The 25,534-nt window shown below is 43.1% G+C and overlaps 1 protein-coding gene across 1 annotated transcript; it reads left to right on the top strand.

Annotated features, from left to right (window-relative positions):
• Nucleotides 1-16,889: 16,889 nt before the first annotated feature.
• LOC123481820 (zinc finger and BTB domain-containing protein 24-like) lies at nt 16,890-25,021 on the top strand. The gene is made up of 7 exons (XM_045206928.1): nt 16,890-17,334; nt 21,083-21,242; nt 21,350-21,431; nt 21,682-22,021; nt 22,366-23,470; nt 23,601-24,371; nt 25,008-25,021. The coding sequence occupies exons 1-7, from the start codon at nt 16,990-16,992 to the stop codon at nt 25,019-25,021; spliced, it is 2,817 nt and encodes a 938-aa protein (XP_045062863.1). The 5' UTR covers nt 16,890-16,989.
• Nucleotides 25,022-25,534: the final 513 nt, after the last annotated feature.

Below are 25,534 nucleotides of genomic sequence, written 5' to 3' on the forward strand. Positions count from 1 at the left end.
TCTGGATAAGAGCGTCTGCTAAATGACTAAAATGTAAAATGTAAATGTAAGTTGAATAGGCACCTTCTAAAGTAAACAATCCCAGAGCCCCTCTCTTGTAATCATTGTCATTTTGACCTGTTGCATTGACATACAGTTCTGTCTCTGGAACATAAACTAGTCAAAATATGAAAGCTGTTGTTTAACAAATCTGCTAGAACCTTCAAAAAGTTGGTGCTGGCTTATCAGCTCAATATTCGGTACTAAAACGTTTACCTGGACCTATTTCAATGCTGGACACAGTTCCACGTAATGGAAACAGATTATTGTTTTAGATGACATTACCTTCTTACTTAAATCACTGGTGCTACCCAAACTATAGAATTGAGTAATACATTGTCAAAAACGTGTCTTATTAAATTATTCATACCTCTGTCCCAAATTTCCCCACACTGTCTCTTACAGCCTGTTTGAGTTCAGTGAGTACTGGTGGCTCTCTATTGTTCCACAGGAAGTTTATCTCTAACCCAAACACCAGATGGCGGCCTCTAATTTAATATCAATCCCAATGCTCAATCCCTCTGTTCGTCATGTGACCTTGTATTGAAACATTCACTTCTTCAAATTACTAAAATATTGCATTATTAGAGTGCTATCTGAAAGCCATTAATATTACCATTCATTTTGTTACTTTCACTAGTCCCCATATCTGTTTCCCTCAACTAGGACTCCCTTCTTCCCAATAGGAAGACCTTCTCAATCACTGTTCTGCTTTTCCCCCTATTGCAAGGTTTAAAAACAAAACAAACATGATCACTTTCTCCATATTGGAAGGCATTGTTTTCATTTTAGTCTAACCTAACAATGTTGCTCTATATATTTATTTTAAATTTCTGTTGGATATTCACTTTCTGCTTCACACTTATTACATGTCTATTATTTTAAGATGACCATGTAATGCGCTGAAGTTATAAAATACATCTGCCAATTCAGAAGGGAAGAGAGACCTTGGAGGGAGCTTCCTTTTTTTTTCTCCACAATAACTGGGCTGGCACTGTCTATCAGTCCCCTGTAGATGGCGCACCCTGTCCATAATAAGTCTGGCACCTGAGACAGCATAGACAGGGAAACAGATAGTCTCCATTTTGCCTACTCACCAATTGGTTTAGAATGTCATCATTTGAAATATCAACGAAAACTCCATCGGGAGAACAAATGAATTGTAGCCTTACGTTTAGTTAACAGAAAATCTGGTTCAACATTCATTGGTTCTATTTATACTTTTATGGGTTAGGGGTAAGTCAAGTCCCGTACCTTTATCAAAAGTGGATATACACCAATCTTTGTCTGAGACTCTATTTCCCAGACTCTTTAGACCAGGGGTGTCAAACGTACGGCCCGCGGGCCGGATCAGGCCCGCAAACGGGTTTAATCCGGCCCGCGAGATGATTTTTCAATAGAATAAACTGCTGTTCCAATTGCGTCCACTGGATGGCGCAATAGCAATTGTGTTAAGCAAGCAAACTGTTTATACCGGGGCAGAGCAAGTAGGTCAAGCACGTGCAGCCAATGAGCTACTTTGTTTTGCCCGCGATATTTATTACGGCTTCTACTTTTAACATTATGTGCTTTGGCACCCTCATTGCCCCAATATGTCTCTGTCAAAAAAGAGAAAAGTGGACGCAGAGTGCAGAGTGTTCCAAGAAAAATGGTCATCCTATTTAATCACGGAATTGAATGGGAAAGCTGTATGTTTGGTGTGTTCAGAGCATGTTGCAGTGCTGAAATAATATAACCTTCGTCGCCACTATGTGAGTTTTCATGCCGACAAATATGACAACTTTCAAGGACAGCGGAGATGAGAGAAGGTGAATGAACTGTTGGCGGGTCTGAAGAAACAGCAGTCTGTGTTTACTCACAGCCGAGACATCAGTGACGCTGCAGTGTAAGCTAGCTACCTCATTGCTAATGAAATCGCAGTGGCTTCAAAACCATTTAGTGAGGGTGAATTTGTAAAAACATGCATGATGAAGGCAGCGGAGATTGTGTGCCCTGAAAAGCGGCAGGCTTTTGCAAATATCAGCCTGACAAGAAACAGAGTTGCAGACAGGATTTCCGATCTTTCAGTGGATTTGGACAGCCAGTTGAAGCAAAAAGTAAAGTAATTTATTGCGTTTTCGGTTGCAATTGATGAAAGCACGGACATTACAGATGTTGCACAACTGGCCATTTTTTCATCCGCGGAGTTGATGACACATTGACCGTCACCGAGGAGTTCGTGGAGTTGGTGCCGATGACAGATACAACGACAGCAGCTGATATTTTTACCGCACTCGTCGGGCGCTGGACAGGGTCGGAGTGGACTGGTCCCGCGCTGTCAGCCTGGCTACAGATGGTGCGCCCTCAATGATCGGGAAAAAAGCAGGCGTTGTGACAAAGTTCAGAGAGAAAGTGCAATCTGCAAATGGAGGACGTGATTTTTTGACTTTTCACTGTATTTTGCACCAGGAGGCTTTGTGTTGCAAGTCATTAAAGATGGATAACGTCATGAAGGTGGTCATCCAAACTGTTAATTTCATCCGATCCAGAAGCCTGAATCACCGTCAGTTTGACAGCCTTCTCAGAGAGAAAGACCACATCTATGGCCTGCCATACCACACTGAGGTAAGATGGTTAAGCCGAGGTGCTGTGCTGAGGCGTTTCTTGACCCCACATGTGGCAGACATGAAGCGGTTCAAAGATAAAATAACTGGACTGTTACGGGAGTTTGAGCAACACTTTCAGATTTATGTTTATATGTTTTTATGTTGATGTGCTATTGTTTTTAATTAATTTTATTTTATTTGTATATTTAACCTATTCTTGACTCTGTGGTTCTTGCACTTGTTTGGGGAACAGGATTTCATTATTTTTATCTACATTTCTGCCTGAGAAATGACACCCTGATATAGTTCTGTGATCTGTGAAACAGTTCTGTTAATCACTGAGGCATTGTGTGTTTGTGTGTTCTTTTTCTTTAGAATTTTCAAATAAACTTGACGTGTTTTATGATTAATAGTGATGTTGTGCTTGTACTATTTTGGACACACTGTCCTCAGGCTCCAGCTTTATGTTGTATGTTGATCGTATTAAAACAAAGAAAACAATCTGAAGTTGTTGTTTTTAAGTTATATATACCATGATTTTTCCGGTCCGGCCCACTTGGGAATAGATTTTCCTCCATGTGGCCCCTGAGCTAAAATGAGTTTGACACCCCTGCTTTAGACAGTCATACAATGCTTTAACCCAGGGGTTCTTAACCTTTTTCAGCCTGGGACCCAAATTCAAAATTCTGTGTTTCCCTGGGACCCAAGCTTATGAAAACATGCAACTATACGTAAATATGGGTACATTTCATTGCCCTTATGCCTAAAACAAATGCAATATAGACTAATAGCTAATAACAATGAAAGGAAATAGAATAATGTAAATAGCTATGTTTATTTTCCCCCATTAAAAACACTCTTACAGTGCATTCGGAAAGTATTCAGACCCCTTGACTTTTTCCACATTTTGATACGTTACAGCCTTATTCTAAAATGATTTAAATTGTTTTTTCCCCTCATCAATCTACACACAATACCCCATAATGACAAAGCAAAAACAGGTTTTTAGAAACGTTTGCAAATGTATATGATAAAAAACCCTGAAATATCACATTTACATAAGTATTCAGACCCTTTACTCAGTACTTTGTTGAAGCACCTTTGGCAGCGATAACAGCCTAGAGTCTTTTTGTGTATGACGCTACAAGCTTGGCACACCTGTATTTCTCCCATCTCCACAGAGAAACTCTGAAGCTCTGTCAGAGTGACCATCGGGTTCTTGGTCACCTCCCTGACCTTAGCCCTTCTCCCCCGATTGCTCAGTTTGGCCAGGCGGCCAGCTCTAGGAAGAGTCTGGGTGGTTCCAAACTTCTTCCATTTAAGAATGATGGAGGCCAATGTGTTCTTGAGGATGTTCAATGCTGCAGACATTTTTTGGTACCCTTCCCCAGATCTGTGCTGTGACACAATCCTATCTCGGAGCTCTACGGACAATTCCTTCGACCTCATGGCTTGGTTTTTGCTCTGACATGCACTGTAAACTGTGGGACCTTATATAGACAGGCATGTGCCTTTCCAAATCATGTCCAATCAATTACCACAGGTGTACTCCATCAAGTTGTAGAAACATCTCAAGGATGATCAATGGAAACAGGATGCACCTGAGCTCAATTTCGAGTCTGGGTCGGAATACTTATATAAATAAGTTCAGTATTTTTGGCAAGGATTTCTAAAAACCTGTTTTCGCTTCGTCATTATGGGGTATTGTGTGTAGATTGATGAGGAAAATTATTTAGTTAATCAATTTTAGAATAAGGCTGTAACGTAGCGAAATGTGGAAAAAGGGAAGGGGTCTGAATACTTTCCGAATGCACTGTACACATCTGTCTAGGTTGGAACTGTTGCTGTTAAAATATAATAAATAATTTTCATTCTGAACTGGAATAAACTGATTGATCACATCACACAGATGTAGACCAGAAAACACACACATAGTCCTAATGAGAGGTGTGTGGCTGGTTGAAGCTTTCAACAAGCATTTCTATTCTGGGCTCAGTTTTTGGAAGTGCAACCCTGAGGTCATGCTCAGCTTGGAGTCTGTACTTGTTTTTTAAGTACGCCAGAGTTGAGAACCCTGACTCGCATAGGTATGTGGTGCCAAACTGGATCAGAACATCTACTGCTTTCTCAGTCAGGCAGGAGACCGCTTACTGTTGTAGATGAGCAACCCAGAACTATGTGTTTGCCTCAAAAAGCATCTTGCTTCAATCAGTTTATTCCAGTTCAGAATAAAAATGATTACTTGTATTTTAACAGCAACTGTTCCAACCTAGACTTGTTTTCAACAATCATTTCTGCAGTAAGATGTACAGTCTGCCTGATCATTTTTCATCTTCGTATTTACTGTAACTTAGGGTTGCACTATCAGTAGCTAGCTAGCTAGCTAGCTTTGGCTAACGTTAGCTATCTAACTATTAGCTGTGTCCAAGGGAATTGTTTGAAAGAGAACTGACATTTACATTTACATTTTAGTCATTTAGCAGACGCTCTTATCCAGAGCGACTTACAGTTAGTGAGTGCATACATTTTTCATCTACTACTATGAGAGATAGTACTCCCTTATTTCTGCTTATCATCACCTGTTATAAAATGACAACAATGCCTTGCTAGTTGACTTACTTTTCCACTGTCAAAGCACTGTCGAAGCCCCGTTTCTGAAAGAACTTTACCGTCATGCTGTGGATGTTTGGTCAGGACGTGTCGTTTTAATTTGTTTGTTTTGAGAGACTCATTACTAAGCACTTCCCTGTACAAAACACATTGTGGGCGCTCCTCATTATTTCTCAAAGTTTGTATGAACCAAGAGAGAGAAACTCATCGCTGTATTTGCATTTCATGACAATTGTGCTGTCAGAACTTGTGGCTAGCTCGACTCCATTTGATGACAGCGGTGATTGATGGCGGGTGAGAATGACAAGTCATTGGCTGACAGCGCATCATCTGCTGCGAACGACAGCACTGCAGCGGGTGGGTCGCAGAGTGATCTTCAAGAAAACTGCAGAAAAAAGATCAGGTAAACTGCAAAGCACACGGGCATCTCCCTCCCACTCGCGCAGCTGCCAAACTGACACCACTGCTAAGCAGAGAGTTCAATGAACATAGAACGCAGTTGCACTTGGCCAAATCAATTCCAGTAATTAATAAAATAATTAAACATTTACTCTAACACGTCGCAACCCACCATTAACAGGTCCGCGAACCACTTTGGGTCGCGACTGTCGTAGAAATATTTGACTAAGAGATAATCAACTCAAAAATATCTCTCAAGACACAGGAGCTTGTGAATTCAAGAATTAGACTTTATTGCATAACAAAGCCAGAGTTTGCTCCATGAAGCAACTGTCTCCCTCTGGCTTAGAGATCTCTTATATACACACATATGAAAAAAACATGCATACATTCCTAACTTTTTTTTAGTTCTGCACTCTGCACCACCCCTCTTTTTCAACGTCCAGCTGTTACACATTATCCACTCCAAAATGTCATGAATGCTTTTTTTCTATATGAAGACTCTCATTCTATCATTCTATTGGCTGCGTGGCTTAGGCCCCTTCTTACAAAACTAATGTACTGCACACTGTTTAAGAGCCTCTATGAAAAAACACATGCATTCATTTAAAACACAGCATATACTTCATGTCTATATTCCTTATTTAAGCATGTATCTGAATTATAAAATATCAAACATGTTTATTATATTTTACCTTTGGCATCTCCCTACATGTGCCATAATGATACATAAAATAATCCTATATGACCCATACTTTAAGAAAGGCTGCTTTAACCTTATCTTTATCAAATTATCCATAAAGTGACCACTCTGAACATTTCTCAGAATACTTTTTATACCACTTACGTAAGTCTACGTGTGGGTGTGCAAGTTGTATATTATTATTATTTAACATGTCCTTCCACACTCACACAACCATACACAACTTTCACATTCACATTCACTTTAGTACTATTCCCAAACACCCTCGGTAATCTCCCGTATTACCCATGTGCATCTTCAATGATTCTCTTGTCGTTACTTCCTATGCACCAAATGTATCTCCTTTACATATATAATAACACTCTGTTTTATTGTCAGTGGCTGCAGACCACGTAGACACTTCTTATAAATGCCTACAGACAGCAGTCAGCAGGGCTTTCCATGGTACCATTACGCCCTCGCTCTAGTCTTCTCATAAGAATAGTGAATAGCCTTCTCTCTATAAGACTATGGGTACCTTTTTATGCATTACACGCTTTACATTTTATTGGTTTTATCATAAAATAAAAATAAAAATTATACATTGATTTAAATTGACGTACTGAAATCAGTTGCCGTCCCTCAATTGTTTGCGGATGATGTGTCCCCTCCTGGGCAGCTCACAGTAAGGGTCTGGTCTGGGCAGGTCTCGTCGTCTTTTGGTCAGACGGGAATTTCCCTCACGCTTCATAAAATGCGCCACCAGTTTTCTTCGCAGACCCCCACTGGAAAGCTCCACAGGCAGAATTAATCAACCTGTTCGTTGATGCCAAATTGTCATGGAAATTCTACACAGGGACACTCAAAGTCAATTTTAAATGAATCATTGTTTATTATCAGCGCGCTGGAGAGGTTCCAACCAACTCAATGCATCAAGTACACATGTCGATCAGGAGCTCCACCGGGGCAGTCCCGTTAGTTCTCTTTATACAGACAAGTTATATTTGCATGATTTAGCTTATTCATCATTAACGTTTACTTCCTTCATGTGACCGACCAATACTGGGTCATGCATGTGACTGACCAATACTGGGTCATGCATGTGACTGACCAATACTGGGTCATGCATGTGACAGACCAATATCTCACGAGGCTTCTTCTCTCTAAGCTGAGACCTTGAAACTGAGATATCCCTTTCTCAAAACAAGGTTCTGGGCATACCGTCAAATTGCAGACACTGATAGTGAGGATTCGTTCAATCAGTCACTTGCATGAACACAGAAATTGGTTATTAGAAAAGCACATGAATAGAACACAGAAATTGGTTATCAGAAAAGCACAAACATAAAAAATTCCATCACAGTATCAAACACATCAAACACATGGTATACTGTTTCATACATTCACCAGCTTCCTCTGGACTCAACCAAGTATTGACTGGTCTAATGAAATAATCCATATCGCACCAATGACTGCTGATCATGTTGTCATCGACTCCATTATGATTCTGCCCAACCTCTTGGTGCCAGTTACAGATCACCTACAGTCCAGGGGTATTCAACTCTTACCCTACGAGGTCCGGAGCCTGCTAGTTTTCTGTTCTACCTGATAATTAATTGCACGCACACCTGGTGTCCAGGTCTAAATCAGTCCCTGATTAGAAGGGAACAATGAAAAAATGCAGTGGAACTGGCTTCGAGGTCCAGAGTTGAGTTTGAGGGGATTATACTGTATGTGAAACATACCTGAAGACGAGAGAATGATATCTGGCCACTCTGGAAGCAGATACCATAAATACTTTATATTATTAAAAGCAACAGCCTACCTGCGCAAGAGGTGAGCCCAGCCGTGAGGCCCAGCCGTGAGGCCCAGCCCCGAGGCCTCTTTGTGGTGACTGTGGACTGTGAGCCATAGCTGGAAGGCTGTAGTCTCTTTGAGTCGCTCCAGCCACACTGCCTCCCCCATCTGTCTCTGGCCTCTAGACTGACCAACACAAACAGACTGTGTGTGAGTGGGGACCAGGGAGCACTTCAGAATCGGCAAAGAATGGCTGCCATGCTTCACCCATGTGGTTACGACACATTCGAATTGCACCCGGGTGTGCACCTTTTTATTTCAGCCCTGCATTACCACACCCAAACACTTGATTCAACTAATTAATCAATCACCAAGCTAATTCCCTTGAATCAGGTGTGTTGGTGCAGGGCTGGAACAAATATGTACACACCCTGGGGATCCCCATATGGAACCCTATAGCCACTTTCCTCTCAAACTAAGGCAACACACCACATGTTAAACAGTCCCTCCGTTCATTGTGTTAGAGAATGATACATTACCAATCACGTTAAACAGTCCCTTCGTTCATTGTGTTAGAGGATGATACATTACCAATCACGTTAAACAGTCCCTCCGTTCATTGTGTTAGAGAATAATACATTACCAATCACGTTAAACAGTCCCTCCGTTCATTGTGTTAGAGAATAATACATTACCAATCACGTTAAACAGTCCCTTCGTTCATTGTGTTAGAGGATGATACATTACCAATCACGTTAAACAGTCCCTCCGTTCATTGTGTTAGAGAATAAAACATTACCAATCACGTTAAACAGTCCCTTCGTTCATTGTGTTAGAGAATGATACATTACCAATCACGTTAAACAGTCCCTCCGTTCATTGTGTTAGAGAATGATACCAATCATTTTGTTACCTTTGGTCCACTGCCCCCAGGCTAGCAGAAGATCCCGTGCCCCTCTCCTCTCTCTCTCTCTCTCTCTCTCTACACACAGCATAGTGACTGCTCTGGATGTGTGCGTCCTCTCCCTCGTGTGATCAGAACACTGAAACAAACACATACTGGTTACTGACTGTTGGGAAAATACAACACAGATGAATGATTCTCGTTAGGTCGACACCAAAGTAATTTTCCTTTCGATCCATGAAGATGTCACCGTGTTGATGTTCCTTCAGTTACTGCTAAATGTATCCAGAAGTAACCCATAGACCAAGCCTATCCAGTGTGCAGTCGTGTAGAACTGAAATAATTGGATAAGTATGGTAGCACTGTAACTCATTTTCCTCTGAGAGGCTTGGTGTGGCTAAGTATTTTTTTACCCATAGAAACAGAATGACAATCATTGATAATAAATTATAGAATGATAATCATCTAATTGTATGTTTTTTCTGCCACCTATTCGGTCCTGTCAGAGTGCCAAAGGGGCTAAATAAAGCCTTTGGGTTGTGTCTAGGGACCTGTGTGTATAATGGGAAGGGATGCTGCACCTGCCATATTGTCCCTCTGTTGAGGTGTTTGAGCGCTATGCGCCCTCTAGTGGCCGTTCTCCAGAGGTTCATGGTGACAGCAGTGAGTTTGAAGTGTCTGTGGTTCAGTCTCTGCTCCAGGACCTCCTGTCTGTTTCAACGCCAGCCCAGCTCGCTCCAGTCCAGCTCGCTCTTCCAGTGGGTAAAACACAGGGCCATCAGCCTCCTGGCTCTGCCAAGCTGGAAACTGGCACCTCTGTGCCTACGTGCCAGGGCAGGGCCGGTGTAGGCTTTCCAGCTCTGGAAAACCCGGCGTGGGAGAAAGAGAAGTGAAAAGGTGAGAAGGAATCTGAATGTTGCACAGAATTACTTTTCCAATCCACTCAAAATTTATTTTTGGAGGAATGTCCCCTGTTAAAATATAGTAGTTCTGGAGGTCTGAGTTTTAAAAATGTTGTCATTTACCAGACACTCCAGATTTACTTACAGTACTGATTGCATACATTTTCATACTGTTGTTTTCATACTTGCCCCCCGTGGGAATCAAACCCACTACCCTGGCGTTGCAAGCGACCCGCTCTACATACTGATCTACAGTTAAACCAAGTAGCAAAATGATACAGATATTGGTATGCATGGCACACTGCTTTGTTATTGTGGGGCAAATGTTCATATTCATATTCAAGGGCAAATGATTAGTTACATTTTCTCTTTTTCACACACAGTTACAGTCACAGTCTAACACACACACACACACACACACATAAACACACACACTCACACACACCTGTTGCACAGAGTCTGGTTGTGAAAAGGCAAACAGGTCAGTGAGGACTGATGTGTTGTGCTAGAGTTCTATATGTCCACTAGATGAATAACAGGGGGTGCTGCTTTGAAACCGCCGCGCCTCCATCTTAGAAATGCATTTATTAAATTATATTCGGGGGTTTATCGCTTTGGTACTATTTTCACAAGTATGTGGTAAACTTTCACAACTCTTAGTACAAAACTCAAAACAGATCATCAAATAGGCTGTTTTTTCAAATCTTTAAGCACAATTGACTAAAGTACAACACACAAAATCACACAGTAACTTTTTCACCAAACCTAATCAGTTTAATCTAGAAATACCTTTCATATAAAGTCATTGCCTTTCACAATGCAACACTCACAACACTTTTCATAAGATTCTCTTCTCATTTGTTTAAATAGAATTGGCCATCACTTAACCGTTTGGTTAACCTTTAGATTTTAAACTGGTTTGTCTACTATATATGGATTTTGAGATCTACAGAAATAAAATGTGTGTTTGTAAAGTATAAACATCTAAATGATATGTATGATACATGATAACCATACATAATGACTACACGTTATTGCTAATTGATTTCACATAGTGGTAACCACAATTGGTCACCATATAAAAGGGTGTGTGTGAACGCTTGCAATTTCTTTCAACATGGAGCAGGATAGACAGCAAGGGAGAGGAAAAAAATCAAAGAGCTTGTGGCCAAGGGGCCCGTCAGAGAGGTGGGCATGGGCCCCATCAAAGAGGTGGACATCAGAGGGAGGGAGACGGCAGGGAACTGTTGTGTCTAATGAAGTCTGGGCCATCGTCGTTGACCATGTGGTAAACCGAGGCATTACCATGGCAGAGGCTGCCAGATTAGATCACCCCAATCTGAAAATATAAACTGTCAATTCGATCATGAGAATATTTTGCCAAGAAAACCGGTAAATCTGCAGGGTATGCACTATGCTTTACCATTACATTTACAATAAACGACGTATTGTAATGCATGTAAAGTCACAAAACATGTTACAGTATTCTTACAGTATGATCTATTGACAGTGTACTCTGTTCTACCCTCAGAATTGACAGAAGACCCCATTGTCGTGGCCGTGTGCAGAACGACCAGCAGTAGTGCCCAGTGGTGGAAATGGTGAGGGCCAGGAATGACACACGGCTGTCTGAAATAAAGCAGGCCTTTGAGGAGAACGATGACACCTTTGCCAATGTGGCATCCATCAGCCTACTATAAATCGTCTGCCTTTTGAAACACATTTACCTTGTGCCTTTTGAGAGAAGCAACGACTGGGTGAAACAACTGCCGTATGTTCAGGTGTATTGCTATTAATACTACTTTGCAATATCATATTGGAACTGTACTGTAAAAAGAACAAACCAAAACATATTTTTAGAGGGTGATGGTGCTTGATGCTGCCGTGAACCATAACAAGTGTATCTTTGTTGATGAAGCGGGCTTCAACCTGGCCAAAACTCGGCGCCGTGGGCGGAACCTCAACGGGCGACCATCCAAGTGCCTGGACAACGTGGGGGAAACGTCTCCATGTACACAGCTCTCTCTGAAGATGGTGTTGTAGGACGTAGGCCATTACTTGGATCATACAACGCTGCACACCTCATTGTGTTTCTCAATTAAATTGAGCAGGTCTGTCAAGGTGAAGGGGTCACCTATGTCATTGTGTGGGACAATGTCAGGTTCCACCATGCAGAGGTGGTTCAGGCATGGTTTCGGGCCCATTCCAGATTTGTGACCCTATACCTGCCCCAATACTCTTTTCCTCAACCCTATTGAGGGGGGAAAAAATTCAGCATGAAGGTGGAAGGTGTACAATCGCCATCCCCATGAGCGTGCCACCTCCTTCTGGCCATGGATGAGGCATCAATGCAGACCAATGTCAAGCTTGGATTCGCCATGCCAAAAGGTTTTTTCCCCTCAGTGCATGAACAATGAGGACATTGACTGTGATGTGGATGAGAATTTATGGCCAAATGTTCAAGACAGGCTTGATGCAAATTAATGCCTGCTAAACGCTGTTTTATTGTCATTCATTAAATGTTTTACATTTGATTAGACAGTACACCTATGTTGCAATTATATCTGAAAAATTAAATGGTTGTTTTGCATGAATTATTGTAGAGGATGTCTTCATTGATCACACCTTTGATTACACAATGGATAGATATAATGGAAATTATAGATTTTCTGTCAATTTTGTTGGGTAATATAAGTGTATTGCCTAATGCGAAAACGGTGTAATTTACAGTACGGTAGCATATTACTTTCAGCACATCTGTAACGCTTGGAGTCGAAGCAAGTACAGGGAGTGAATTTAACAAATGGAACAAAACAATAGAACACGAGTAGCGTACAGACATGAATCAACAACACCTGGTGAAAGAACCAAAGGGAGTGACAGATATTGGGGAGGTGATGGCGTCCAGGTGAGTCTCTCATGAAGCGCGTAACGATGGTGGCAGGTGTGCGTCATAGTGAGTGAACTGGCGACATCGAGCGCAACAGAGGAGGAGCGGGAGTAGACGTGACCATTTCTAAGGGCGATTTGAAACGCGTGTCTTGCATTGTTTGCTATTGGATTAACTGGTAGTTCAAACCACTAAATTGAGAAGAGATCATGTTGCGTTTTGGTGACTAAACCAATGTTCTCATTACATTTCACAAACTTATTTTGAATCAATGGTTGTGTGGTGAGAGATGTTTACAATCCAAATGAACGCACAAGGACAGGTTTTGAATGAAAGACTGGCTGCGTTACAGGTGTGACTAGTTTGGAGTTCTGTACTAAGAGTTGTGAAAATGTACCACATACACTACTTTTGAAAATAGTACCAAATCGATCAAATTAAAAAAACGGAGCTAAAAACATACACTGTGAGCAAAACATTAAGAACACCTGCTCTTTCCATGACAGACTGACCAGGTGAATCCAGGTGAAAGCTATGATCCCTTACTGATATCACTTGTTAAATCCACTTCAATCAGTGTAGATGAAGGGGAGGAGACACGTTAAACAAGGATTTCTAAGCCTTGAGACATGGATTGTGTATGTGTGCCATTCAGTGGGTGAATGGGCAAACCAAAAGATTGAAGTGCCTTTAAACGGGGTATGGTAGTAGGTGCCAGGCGCACAGGTTTTAATGTGTCAAGAACTGCAACGCTGTTGGGTTTTCCACGCTCAACGGTTTCCCGTGTGTATCAAACGACATACAGCCAACTTGACACAACTGTGTGAAGCATTGGAGTGTTTTGTACAGTCAGTGTATAATATTTTCTTAAAGTATAATTATTTAGAAAGTTATAATCTTACTGTCCCCATTGCGGGCCGTCAAATAAAGGCACTGCTTCGATATAAAGTTAATTTTTTTCAAAAATGAAAACGTGTCAGTTTGTCACGTTCACGAGGTTGGAGTAATAACATGTTCAGCTACTTCAGACATTGGCACGAATCTAGGTTGTGCCTTTAGATTTCGAGAAAATTAACAACTAGATTAATTTTTCAGTTCTCTGATTGACTTCACAAACCCCAAACCCCTGTCTGGTCTGCCGAGTCTGCTTCGCAAAGAGTTCCCAAAAGTATTGCAATGTTGGGCCTCTGGGTTTAGAAACTCTGCTAAAGAGTTCGTATGCTAGATCGAGCTGGCTAACGTTAGCAACTAGCCATGCTAGCATGTAATTACATTCCAGACCGAGTGTTGGCGGGGGTGAGCTACTATTTACACCCACGAAGAAGAATCCGTATAAATCAGAGATACTGGAATATAATGACGAAATGTTTGTGTCTCCGCCCCAACAATGGATTTGTTGACCACAGAGCGGAACGGCGGGCTGTCCTCCCTCTTGAATATGCATAGACCGTCTCAAATTTCAACAGGGACAACTCCGATATAAAGTGTTTTTTCTCAAAGTTGCCAGGATGAAATTACGACCCCATCCTCAGTAGCCTATTGGGCAACAGAAGCACTTCTTACCTCGAAATCGCCTCTCTATTCATGGTAAATAAATGAGTCTGTCAATTTGAACCAAGCAAACTGCTAAATCATTCATCTTACAACTTTATGTAGCTCAGCTGGTAGCGCACGGCGCTTGTAACGCCAAGGTAGTGGGTTCGATCCCCGGGACCACCCATACACAAAAATGTATGCACGCATGACTAAGTCGCTTTGGATAAAAGCGTCTGCTAAATGGCATATTATTATTATATTATTGCCAATGTAACTGTAAACTACCAGGGGCTATCCATACACAAAAATGTATGCATGCATGACTGTAAGTCGCTTTGGATAAAAGCGTCTGCTAAATGGCATATTATTATTATATTATTGCCAATGTAACTGTAAACTACCAGGGGCTATAGTCTACCTCCACCTAGCTAACCAAATCAAATCAAATCAAATTTTATTGGTCACATGCGCCGAATACAACAGGTGCAGACATTACAGTGAAATGCTTACTTACAGCCCTTAACCAACAGTGCATTTATTTTAAACAAAAAAAGTAAGAATAAAACAACAACAAAAAAAGTGTTGAGAAAAAAAGAGCAGAAGTAAAATAAAGTGACAGTGGGGAGGCTATATATACAGTAAAATAAAGTGACAGTAGGGGAGGCTATATATACAGGGGGTACCGTTGCAGAGTCAATGTGCGGGGGGCACCGGCTAGTTGAGGTAGTTGAGGTAATATGTACATGTGGGTAGAGTTAAAGTGACTATGCATAAATATTTAACAGAGTAGCAGCAGCGTAAAAAGATGGGGGTGGGGGTGGGGGGGGGGCAGTGCAAATAGTCCGGGTAGCCATGATTAGCTGTTCAAGAGTCTTATGGCTTGGGGGTAGAAGCTGTTGAGAAGTCTTTTGGACCTAGACTTGGCACTCCGGTACCGCTTGCCGTGCGGTAGCAGAGAGAACAGTCTATGACTAGGGTGGCTGGAGTCTGACACCGCCTGGTATAGAGGTCCTGGATGGCAGGAAGCTTGGCCCCAGTGATGTACTGGGCCGTACGCACTACCCTCTGTAGTGCCTTGCGGTCAGAGGCCAAGCAGTTGCCATACCAGGCGGTGATGCAACCAGTCAGGATGCTCTCGATGGTGCAGCTGTAGAATTTTTTGAGGATCTGAGGACCCATGCCAAATCTTTTTAGTCTCCTGAGGGGGAATAGGCTTTGTCGTGCCCTCTTCACGACTGTCTTGGTGTGTTTGGACCATGATAGTTCGTTGGTGATGTGGACACCAAGGAACTTGAAGCTCTCAACCTGTTCCACTACAGCCCCGTCGATGAGAATGGGGCGTGCTCAGTCCTCTTTTTTTTCCTGTAGTCCACAATCATCTCCTTTGTCTTGGTCACGTTGAGGGAGAGGTTGTTGTCCTGGCACCACACGGCCAGATCTCTGACCTCCTCCCTATAGGCTGTCTCATCGTTGTCGGTGATCAGGCCTACCACTGTTGTGTCGTCGGCAAACTTAATGATGGTGTTGGAGTCGTGCCTGGCCATGCAGTCATGGATGAACAGAGAGTACAGGAGGGGACTGAGCACGCACCCCTGAGGGGCCCCCGTGTTGAGGATCAGTGTGGCAGATGTGTTGTTACCTACCCTTACCACCTGGGGGCGGCCCGTCAGGAAGTCCAGGATCCAGTTGCAGAGGGAGGTGTTTAGTCCCAGGATCCTTAGCTTAGTGATGAGCTTAGAGGGCACTATGGTGTTGAATGCTGAGCTGTATGGCAAAATTGAATTACAATCATAAACCCAGATTTTAGTGAGGATGGCTAGCCTATACCGATTGAAATGACAAGTCAAAGGCACAAATAGGTAATTTATAACGGTTTATAACGGCTCATAACGGCACAATTGCCAGAAAATAGCCTAACATTCGTTTTTTGAAGTTCCTCCAAGTGTTTCTTGCACAGAGACTTCGAGTCCTCTGTCCATTTTCATCTCTCAAACTCTCCTATTGGATTGATCTATAGATATGCGCATAAGGGCATTATTTACAATCATAGCAGTTACATTTGTTAAATCGACATCCATTGATGAAAATGGTCTGGTGAGTTTAATAAAGGCGAATTATCTTTTCTCTTGCATTATTACTAGTCCCGTGTAGCTCATTTGGTAGAGCATGGCGCTTGCAACGCCAGGGTTGTGGGTTCGTTTCCCACGGGGGGCCAGTATAAAAATGTATGCACTCACTAACTGTAAGTCGCTATGGATAAGAGCGTCTGCTAAATGACTAAAATGTAAAAAAATATTCAAATTGCTTTATTAGTCACGTTAGCTCGCAATCATTATTATCTAGTTGGGAAAACGAATTTTGCGTCTTACTTTGTTACAAATTGCGTCGATATTCCTTCTTTAATTTGCTCGATAACGTTATGGTAAAATGGTTATTTGGCTAAATGTGGCACCTACTGGAAAATTGGGCTAGTTGTCAGGCCTTGTGGGCGGATTTTGAGTAGTCATTTGAGCTAGACCTGGCAACCCTGCATCTACTCTTCTCATGTGCGTTTGGGTAGTGGTAGTCGAGCAAGCAGTAGTTTTAATTTAAGACCCAACAGAGTTGTAAAAAGCACACCCCAACAGCTTTTTAAAAAGCTCAATATGCCAAGGAGGTGTATTGTTGCTGGGTGCAGTAATACCCACAAGGACGGGGTTACGACTCATTTGTGGCCCAAAGACGACAAACTAGCTTTGAAGTGGGACCAGTTTGTCCGGTTGACGCGAGCGGATTGGATTAAGGGAACCGCGGCCACTACTGTATGCGGTGCTCATTTCACCCCGGAGGACTTCGATGGCTATAATCAGTGGAAGGCAGGATTCGGAATGAGACTCCGACTGAAACCATGTGCTGTGCCGACCGTGAATGTGAAGCCTGCCATTGCAACCTCTGTTTCTGACCGACCTAACGTTACGTCAAAAACGTCATCCGTGATGAAGATAAACCGGGTAAATTCAATGTGGTAAACTTCTAATATAGTTAGCGACACTTGACTAATGTAGCTACGTATTTTGCCAACCACCATTTAAAATTGTATTTCATTTTGTAAATGTATTCACCCCCGTCCAGTTGGTGGCAATAATACATATATTTCCGTGAAGTTCGCCATAAAATATCACCGAAGAAGAACTGCTTTCATCTGTTCTTTAACTTTAGGCAATGACGAGCAAAAAAAGCAAGAGAGATTGTGCAGTAGTTGGCTGCAAGGCAGCAAATGTTTCTTTGCACGGTCTTCCAAACGAACAGTCACTTCGTCTGATTTGGCTTCGATTTATTTTTAATAATCAAGTGCCAGAGAAGTTAAGTCCGAACCTGCGCATATGCACAGGACACTTCACATCGGACTGCATTACAAATCTGACTAGGTACACAAGTGGATTTGCCAATAGTTTGATCCTCCGTCAAGGTTCTGTCCCATCCATCTTGCACCCGGCAGCAGCAACCATTCAAGAAGTAGGTGTCTAGTTAGATAGTTGTTGTTCTATTATTACAAGTAAAGGACATGCTATAGCTTGTGATTCAGCTGCTAGCTAGCTAACGTTAGCTTAGCTGGACTTGACGTGGTGGTCCATCAACACAATCAATCATAGTCTTTGCCAGCAGCAATCGTGAAAGAGTCCTAAAACAATGTTGACAGGTGGTTATTGCTAACTGGCTTAGGCATCTACCGTCACTACAGGTAATGTTAACTAGCTTAGGTATTTACCGTTGTCGGTACTACAATAACCTCACCGGCCAGTTTAAGTCGCTCTGGATAAGAGCGTCTGCTAAATGACTAAAATGTAAATGTAAATGTAATTATGTACACCCATCTAGTACCAGGTCGGACCCACCTTTGCCTCCAGAACAGCTTGAATTCTTAGGGGCATTCTACAAGGGGTCGGAAACGTTCCACAGGGATGTTGGTCCATGCTGAAGCAATGGCATCACGCAGTTGCTGCTGATTGGACGGCGGTACACTCATGCTGCGAACAGCCCATTCCATCTCATCCCAGAGATGCTCTATTGGGTTGAGGTCTGGGGACTGCGCAGGCCACTCAAGTAAACTGATTTCGCTGTCATGATCCAGGCGATGTTTTTCCACTCCTCAATTGTCCAGTGTTGGTGAACGGGTGCCCACTGGAGCCGCTTCTTCTTGTTTTTATCTGATAGGAGTGGAACCCGGGGTGGTCGTCTGCAGCAATAGCCCATCTGTGACAAGGATCGACGAGTTGTGTGTTCCGAGATGCCGCCGTTCTGCACACCAATGTTGTACTGCACCGTTATTTGTCTGTTTGTGGCCCGCCTGTTAGCTTGCACAATTCTTGCCATTCTCCTTCGACCTCTCTCATCAACGAGCTGTTTTCACCCACAGGACTGCCGCAGACTGGATGCTTTTTGTTTGTCGCACCATTCTTGGTAAACCTTAGACACTGTCGTGCATGAAAAGCCCAGGAGGGCAGCCATTTCTGAGATACTGGATCCGGTGCGCCTGGCACCAACGATCATACCACGCTCAAAGTCGCTTAGGTCACTCGTTTTGCCCATTCCAACGTTCAATCCAACAGTAACTGAATGCCTCGATGCCTGTCTACCTTATTTATATAACAAGCTACGGCCACATGACTCACTGTCTGTAGGTGCGATCCATTTTCATGAACGGGGTGGTGTACCTAATAAACTGTCCGGTGAGTGTATATTGGAGACAGAGGGTAAGTGAATTTGATTATTTGAAAACAAACATATCAAATACACTCTGTTACAGACATGCATTCTGAAGAATCATGTAAACAGTAGCCACTCCACCATGTTGCAATAGAGAGCAATAGTAATTACGTATTTTTGTAGGCACTAACTCCGCCATGGGTCGTTGGCCAAAGCCTGTGGGGAAATGAATGGGGTTTTTGGATAAATGCCGAAAATAAGGTCTGTGGTAAACACACGCTTAGGATATCTTTTACGTTTTGTTCTATGAGATAATCTTAATCAGCTAATGTCACTATGTGAATTTTAAAGCATTTATGGCATTTTTTTAAAAGCTCAAACGCTTCATAAAGGTCATGTTAACTGACAGATATTGTCTCATAGAACAAAACCTTTTAAGATCTAAGCCTGTGTTAACCTCAGACCTTATTTCCGGCGTTTATCCCAAAACCCCATAGGAATGGCTGAATGAACCAGAGGTAACTCATTTCCGGTTTTTAGGACTACAAGCTGGCCAGCTCTATTATTATATATATATCTTTAACCTTGATATTTTACTAGTTAACTGGACACGTTCTCATTTACAGCAACGACCTGGGGAATAGTTAAAGGGATGAATGAGCCAATTGGAAGCTGGGGATGATTAGGTGGCCATGATGGCCAGATTGTGAATTTAACCAGGACACCAGGGTTAACAATCTTACGATAAGTGCCATGGGATCTTTAGTGACCACAGAGAGTCAGGTCATCCGAAAGACAGCACCCTACACAGGGCAATGTCCCCAATCACTGCCCTGGGGCATTGGGATATTTTTTAAGACCAGAGGAAAGAGTCCTACTGGCCATCCAACACCACTTCCAGCAGCATCTGGTCTCCCATCCAGGGACTGACCAGGACCAACCCTGCTTAGCTTCAGAGGCCAGCCACAAGTGGGATGCAGGGTGGTATGCTGCTGGCTCTATATGGTCTGGCTCCAGCAGATACCTTCTCAGGACACAGATGCTGTGAGACATACGAGCTCAGACAAGTCTAATATTGCCAGCATAGGCGGCGCATGAGTTTCAAGTTTGGGGAAGCTAATTTTCACCACCAAAATGCACCTTTATAATAAAGCATTCCATGCATCATCGCATTTGCAAACTTATGTAAGATAGCCTACTATTCCTAATGTGATGAGTAGATTGGATAGTCATAATTTAGGCTAATCGTATAATTCAATCACTGTTCGCAAAAAAGACAGTTCAATGCATGGCTGAGCACATACAGCGTACAGTAGGCCTGGGCTATATCAGATGCATTCTTCTTTCTTTGCACAGGAAAGAATGTGGCTTAGATTAGCAGAATCTTTTTTAATACGACAAATGACAGGGTAGCCTACTCTGCTGATGCTGACAAACATGTTCAATGAAAACAACGTTGTCCATATAATAAGCCTACGAGAAGGGGAGACACAAATAGAACATGAGGTCCATCTAACCTGGAGGAGGATATTAGACCTATTGTCCAAAAACAAACTTTAAGTGGCACTGACCCAACACTGATAAATAGTGTATATGTGAGGTACCACTCACTGGGGATACGGCCGCTGCTCTCCGCTGGTGCCAATAAGATAGTCTATACTGTTGTTCGCTCAACTAAGTTGATAGCCTAACTAAAAGACAATCTGTTCATCTTCTTCTCGTTACAGCGATAACCATTTTGCTCTCTAAACTACATTGTGTTTTGAATTATTGCGATATACCTGGCTGGGCCTCTACTTTGCACTGACAGTCGCAACTCAACAATCATCTACACTGAACAAAAATATAAACGCAACATGTAAAGTGTTGGTCCCATGTTTCATGAGCTGAAATAAAAGATCCCAGAAAATGTTCTCTCAAATTTTGTGCACAAATTTGTTTACATCCCTGTTAGTGAACATTTCTCCTTTGCCAAGATAATCCATCCACCTGACAGGTGTGGCATATCAAGAAGCTGATAAGCCGATAAGATGTTTGCGTTGTTTTGTTTAGGTGGAAAAAGTGACGTTGGGCGTGACGACAAAAGATGAGGGATGTCAATATGAAACACCAGCATGCAACATTATAGCACCACCACCTCCAAGATGTGTTCTGGTAAAACACAACGTGTCAACACAGGCTTATTACTACAGAGAAGAAAAGAGAAACAAAGGTGATATGGCTTGTATCTTTTTGTAGAATCATTTCCTCCTTTTCAATTACAGCTGGATTTAATTGTTGTTTAACACGCTACTGTATTGTTTTGTGTTTGATTTACAGCCGTCCAAGTGTGGCCAATACGGAAGAATGTCGGAGTCAATACTTCATTTACGGAGGACATACCACGAAAGGAAGTGAACCGGTATATACATTTAGTTTTGTTAAAGTAGCCTGTGGGGAACTATTGTAAATTAATTGGCTAATGACTGTTGGGCCCATAGCCTAAGTAATCTCTGACCACCTGTCCTCCTAATCTACGAGCGACTATTCAACTGAAAAATTGTCATACAAATATGCATAATTACTTTTGACCTGTCTCACCATCTGGCCTGCTTGCGAAGCCTGATCTGTGGTAGCCTGTGATTATAAATTAATCCATCATGTTCTTCCAGTTTACACTCTGTTGCGGTGTACATGGCCAGGAAGTACGTGGTCTACGAAGACTGCCTCCTTCCGTTGTTCAAGACTTGTCCGGTCTGTCGCGGCTCCTGCAGCATCGACAAGTTCATCCAAGACACCCTGCTCACCATCAACCAGTTCTGCAACCACTGTGACCACCGGAGCCAATGGAAGAGCCAGCCCTTTAACCTCCCAGCTAGATACCTGTCCTCTTCAGCAGCCACATCATCGACTGGCACAACAACTGGCACCACTACTGGCACATCCACCGATGCTCTGACTGACTCCTCAACTGGCCCATCAACTGGCACCTTCGATTCTCAGACCCTGAAGGTAGCCTATATAATTCTTCACTATACAATGCATTAATACAAAATACACACAAGCCATAAAAACAACCCACTTTTTAATGGGGAGGTGTTAGTCAAGTTAACCGTTAACTACAATTGTCATCAGCCATGGCTACCTCATTTTAACTAAGTGAAGTCAGGAGGTTGGCAGTGTTTTTGTTCATAAACAAAATAGGTTGAGATGCATTTGTAGAATATTTAATATTTGGGGAGGTTTGCTGGGGGGGGGGGGTTGACGTCCCTTTCTTCATTGTGGTACTGTCTAGCCAGTAGTTAAGTGTAACTATTGGTAGAGGAGTTGCTCATTATTGTTCATTGTCTTTGTAGACAGCGGAGGACAGTGATCTTCTGTTGGAGAATTACGATGGCGATATCTGCAACAAGGGTCTGGAGGACATTCAAACCCTGGTGTTTGAGACAACTTTTCGTATGGGTGATGACTCCCATGACGACAAAGCCATTAAGAAGAAACGTCAACGTCAGTCCTTGGAGGAGGAACAGGAAGAGGAGGAGGAACAGGAAGAGGAGGAACAGGAAGAGGAGGAAGCGGAGGAAATGAGTGAGGAGGAGGAGACTAGGGAGGAGGAGAACTCCGATGTGGAGTGGGAACCTGAGGTTGAGTTAAGTGACCTTCTAGCCTCCGATTCCGAATGGGATTCCCGGGCGCTCTGCCCGGATTGTGGCACGTTTATCAAAGGCTCCAAGGCTCACGTCTGCGAGCATGCCAAGCCATTTGTCTGCCAGGACTGTGGCAAGCGGTTCGTTAACGAGACCTCTCTCAACATTCACCAAAGAATCCACAAGCCAGGCTACGTGCACGGGTGCAAGTACTGCCTCAAGCCGTTCCAGAGCAGGCCGGAGAAGCTGAGGCATGAGGAGAGCCACCCGCGTGTAGAAAAGCCCTACGAATGCCCCGACTGCCCCATACGATTCAGCGACATTAAAGCCCGGGACGGCCACCTTCAAAGCCACAGAGGGCCCACATGGTACATTTGCGACATCTGCAAAATGGAGTTCACGGGGAGTAGCTACCTGGAAAGACACATGCTAGTCCACAGCGGGGAGAAGCCCTACACATGCCCCGAGTGCCAGCGCTCCTTCAACCAGGCGAGCCACCTCAAGTCTCACATGCGCGTCCACACTGGCGAGCGGCCCTACAAGTGCCGGCATTGTGACAAGTCCTTCAACCACAATGTGAGTCTGAAAAGCCACGTCCAGCGCTACCATCCGGACCCTGCCTCTGGGACCAAGGAGAAGAAAGAGGGACAGGAGCCAGTCTCAAACTCAGAGACTCCGACTGAACAACAGGTAGTGATCGAGGAGAGTCGACAGACTGAACAACAGGTAGTGATCGAGGAGAGTCGACAGACTGAACAACAGGTAGTGATCGAGGAGAGTCGACAGACTGAACAACAGGTAGTGATCGAGGAGAGTCCGACAGACTGAACAACAGGTAGTGATCGAGGAGAGTCGACAGACTGAACAACAGGTAGTGATCGAGGAGAGTCCGACAGACTGAACAACAGGTAGTGATCGAGGAGAGTCGACAGACTGAACAACAGGTAGTGATCGAGGAGAGTCGAGGCAGACTGAACAACAGGTAGTGATCGAGGAGAGTCGACAGACTGAACAACAGGTAGTGATCGAGGAGAGTCGACAGACTGAACAACAGGTAGTGATCGAGGAGAGTCGACAGACTGAACAACAGGTAGTGATCGAGGAGAGTCGACAGACTGAACAACAGGTAGTGATCGAGGAGAGTCGACAGACTGAACAACAGGTAGTGATCGAGGAGAGTCGACAGACTGAACAACAGGTAGTGATCGAGGAGAGTCGACAGACTGAACAACAGGTAGTGATCGAGGAGAGTCGACAGACTGAACAACAGGTAGTGATCGAGGAGAGTCGACAGACTGAACAACAGGTAGTGATCGAGGAGAGTCGACAGACTGAACAACAGGTAGTGATCGAGGAGAGTCGACAGACAAATGCAGGGACCGGGCAGAAACGAGTGAAGAGGGCAGGGAGGAAGAGGAAACGTCCGACCTTTGACCCTGAGGAGTTGGGGGAGTGTGAGCGTAACAGTGACTCCGACTTCAACCCAGAAGAGGAGGAGAGTGAGAGCAACAGTGACTCTGACTTCAAACCAGGGGCAGAAGAGAGCGGGAGCAACAAGAAGACTACAGGCAGACCAATAGGCAGGCCGAGAAGAAGACCAGGGACCACCAGAGAGATGTATACAGGAAGTGTGAATGAAGAGCATGATGGATCCAATCTGAATGAACAATGGGAGGAGGAAGAGGAGGACAGGGGGACCAAAATGAAGGCCACAAGCAGGGGGAGAGGAAGAGGGAGAGGCAGGGGGAGAGGTAGACCAAGAACCATTGGAGAGATGCATGAGGGAACTGCTTGTGAAGAGCGTGATGGATCAAACCTGAATGAACAAGTACCATCAATAGAGACTGCTCTTTCTGAACTTTTTGAGAGTTGTTGGCCAATTCAAAATGTAGATGAGGCCTTTGACCCTGAGGTACACTAACTGCTAGTTACTGAGGAGTTGTCCCGTTTCAGTTCTTTCCCCCTATATTTTCTATATTTTTTTACACGTTGAAGAAAATGAAAAATACTGTTATGAAGCGACACAAACGTTCATAAGGTTCAAGATCTTACTCTAAAGAGTAACTCTGTGTTGTTGTTTTTATCGCACTGCTTTGCTTTATCTTGGCCAGGTCGCAGTTGTAAATGTGAACTTGTTCTCAACTGGCTTACCTGGTTAAATAAAGGTTAAATAAAATAAAATAAAAGATGGGTCAGCAAGGAAACTACCATGCGTCCCAAATTGTACCCTATTCCCTATATAGTGCACTACTTTTGAACAGCCTACATTGCATTGATTGCAGACACCGTTGCGTTGAGCCATGGTCATAAGCCTACCACCTGATTCCTTATGTTCAACATTTGTGTTCTAGCTAACTTTACTTAAGTCTACATCATCAGTTATGATCAGTTAAGAAAAACTACAGACGTGCCTCCAATACTTTGTCGTTGATAAGTGGTTATCTTGGATTGTAATTGTGATTCGTATCATTTACAGACAAGATCGTAATAAACGTAATTATAAACCGGGTCGTTCGAGCCCTGAATGCTGATTGGCTGAAAGCCGTGGTACAGTGGGGGAAAAATGTATTTAGTCAGCCACCAATTGTGCAAGTTCTCCCACTTAAAAAGATGAGGCCTGTAATTTTCATCATAGGTACACGTCAACTATGACAGACAAAATGAGAAAAAAATTCCAGAAAATCACATTGTAGGATTTTTTATGAATTTATTTGCAAATTATGGTGGAAAATAAGTATTTGGTCAATAACAAAAGTTTCTCAATACTTTTATATACCCTTTGTTGGCAATGACACAGGTCAAACGTTTTCTGTAAGTCTTCACAAGGTTTTCACACACTGTTGCTGGTATTTTGGCCCATTCCTCCATGCAGATCTCC

This window comes from Coregonus clupeaformis, chromosome 24, assembly GCF_020615455.1.
Source record: "Coregonus clupeaformis isolate EN_2021a chromosome 24, ASM2061545v1, whole genome shotgun sequence".
Classification (NCBI taxonomy): domain Eukaryota; kingdom Metazoa; phylum Chordata; class Actinopteri; order Salmoniformes; family Salmonidae; genus Coregonus; species Coregonus clupeaformis.

Coding starts and splice junctions, on each gene's coding strand:
- LOC123481820 (XM_045206928.1), top strand. CDS start 16,990: ATGCCAAGGAGGTGTATTGTTGCTGGGTGCAGTAATACCCACAAGGAC. Junction 22,022..22,365: donor TCGATTCTCAGACCCTGAAG/GTAGCCTATATA, acceptor TTGTCTTTGTAG/ACAGCGGAGGACAGTGATCT. Junction 23,471..23,600: donor ACAGGTAGTGATCGAGGAGA/GTCCGACAGACT, acceptor ACTGAACAACAG/GTAGTGATCGAGGAGAGTCG.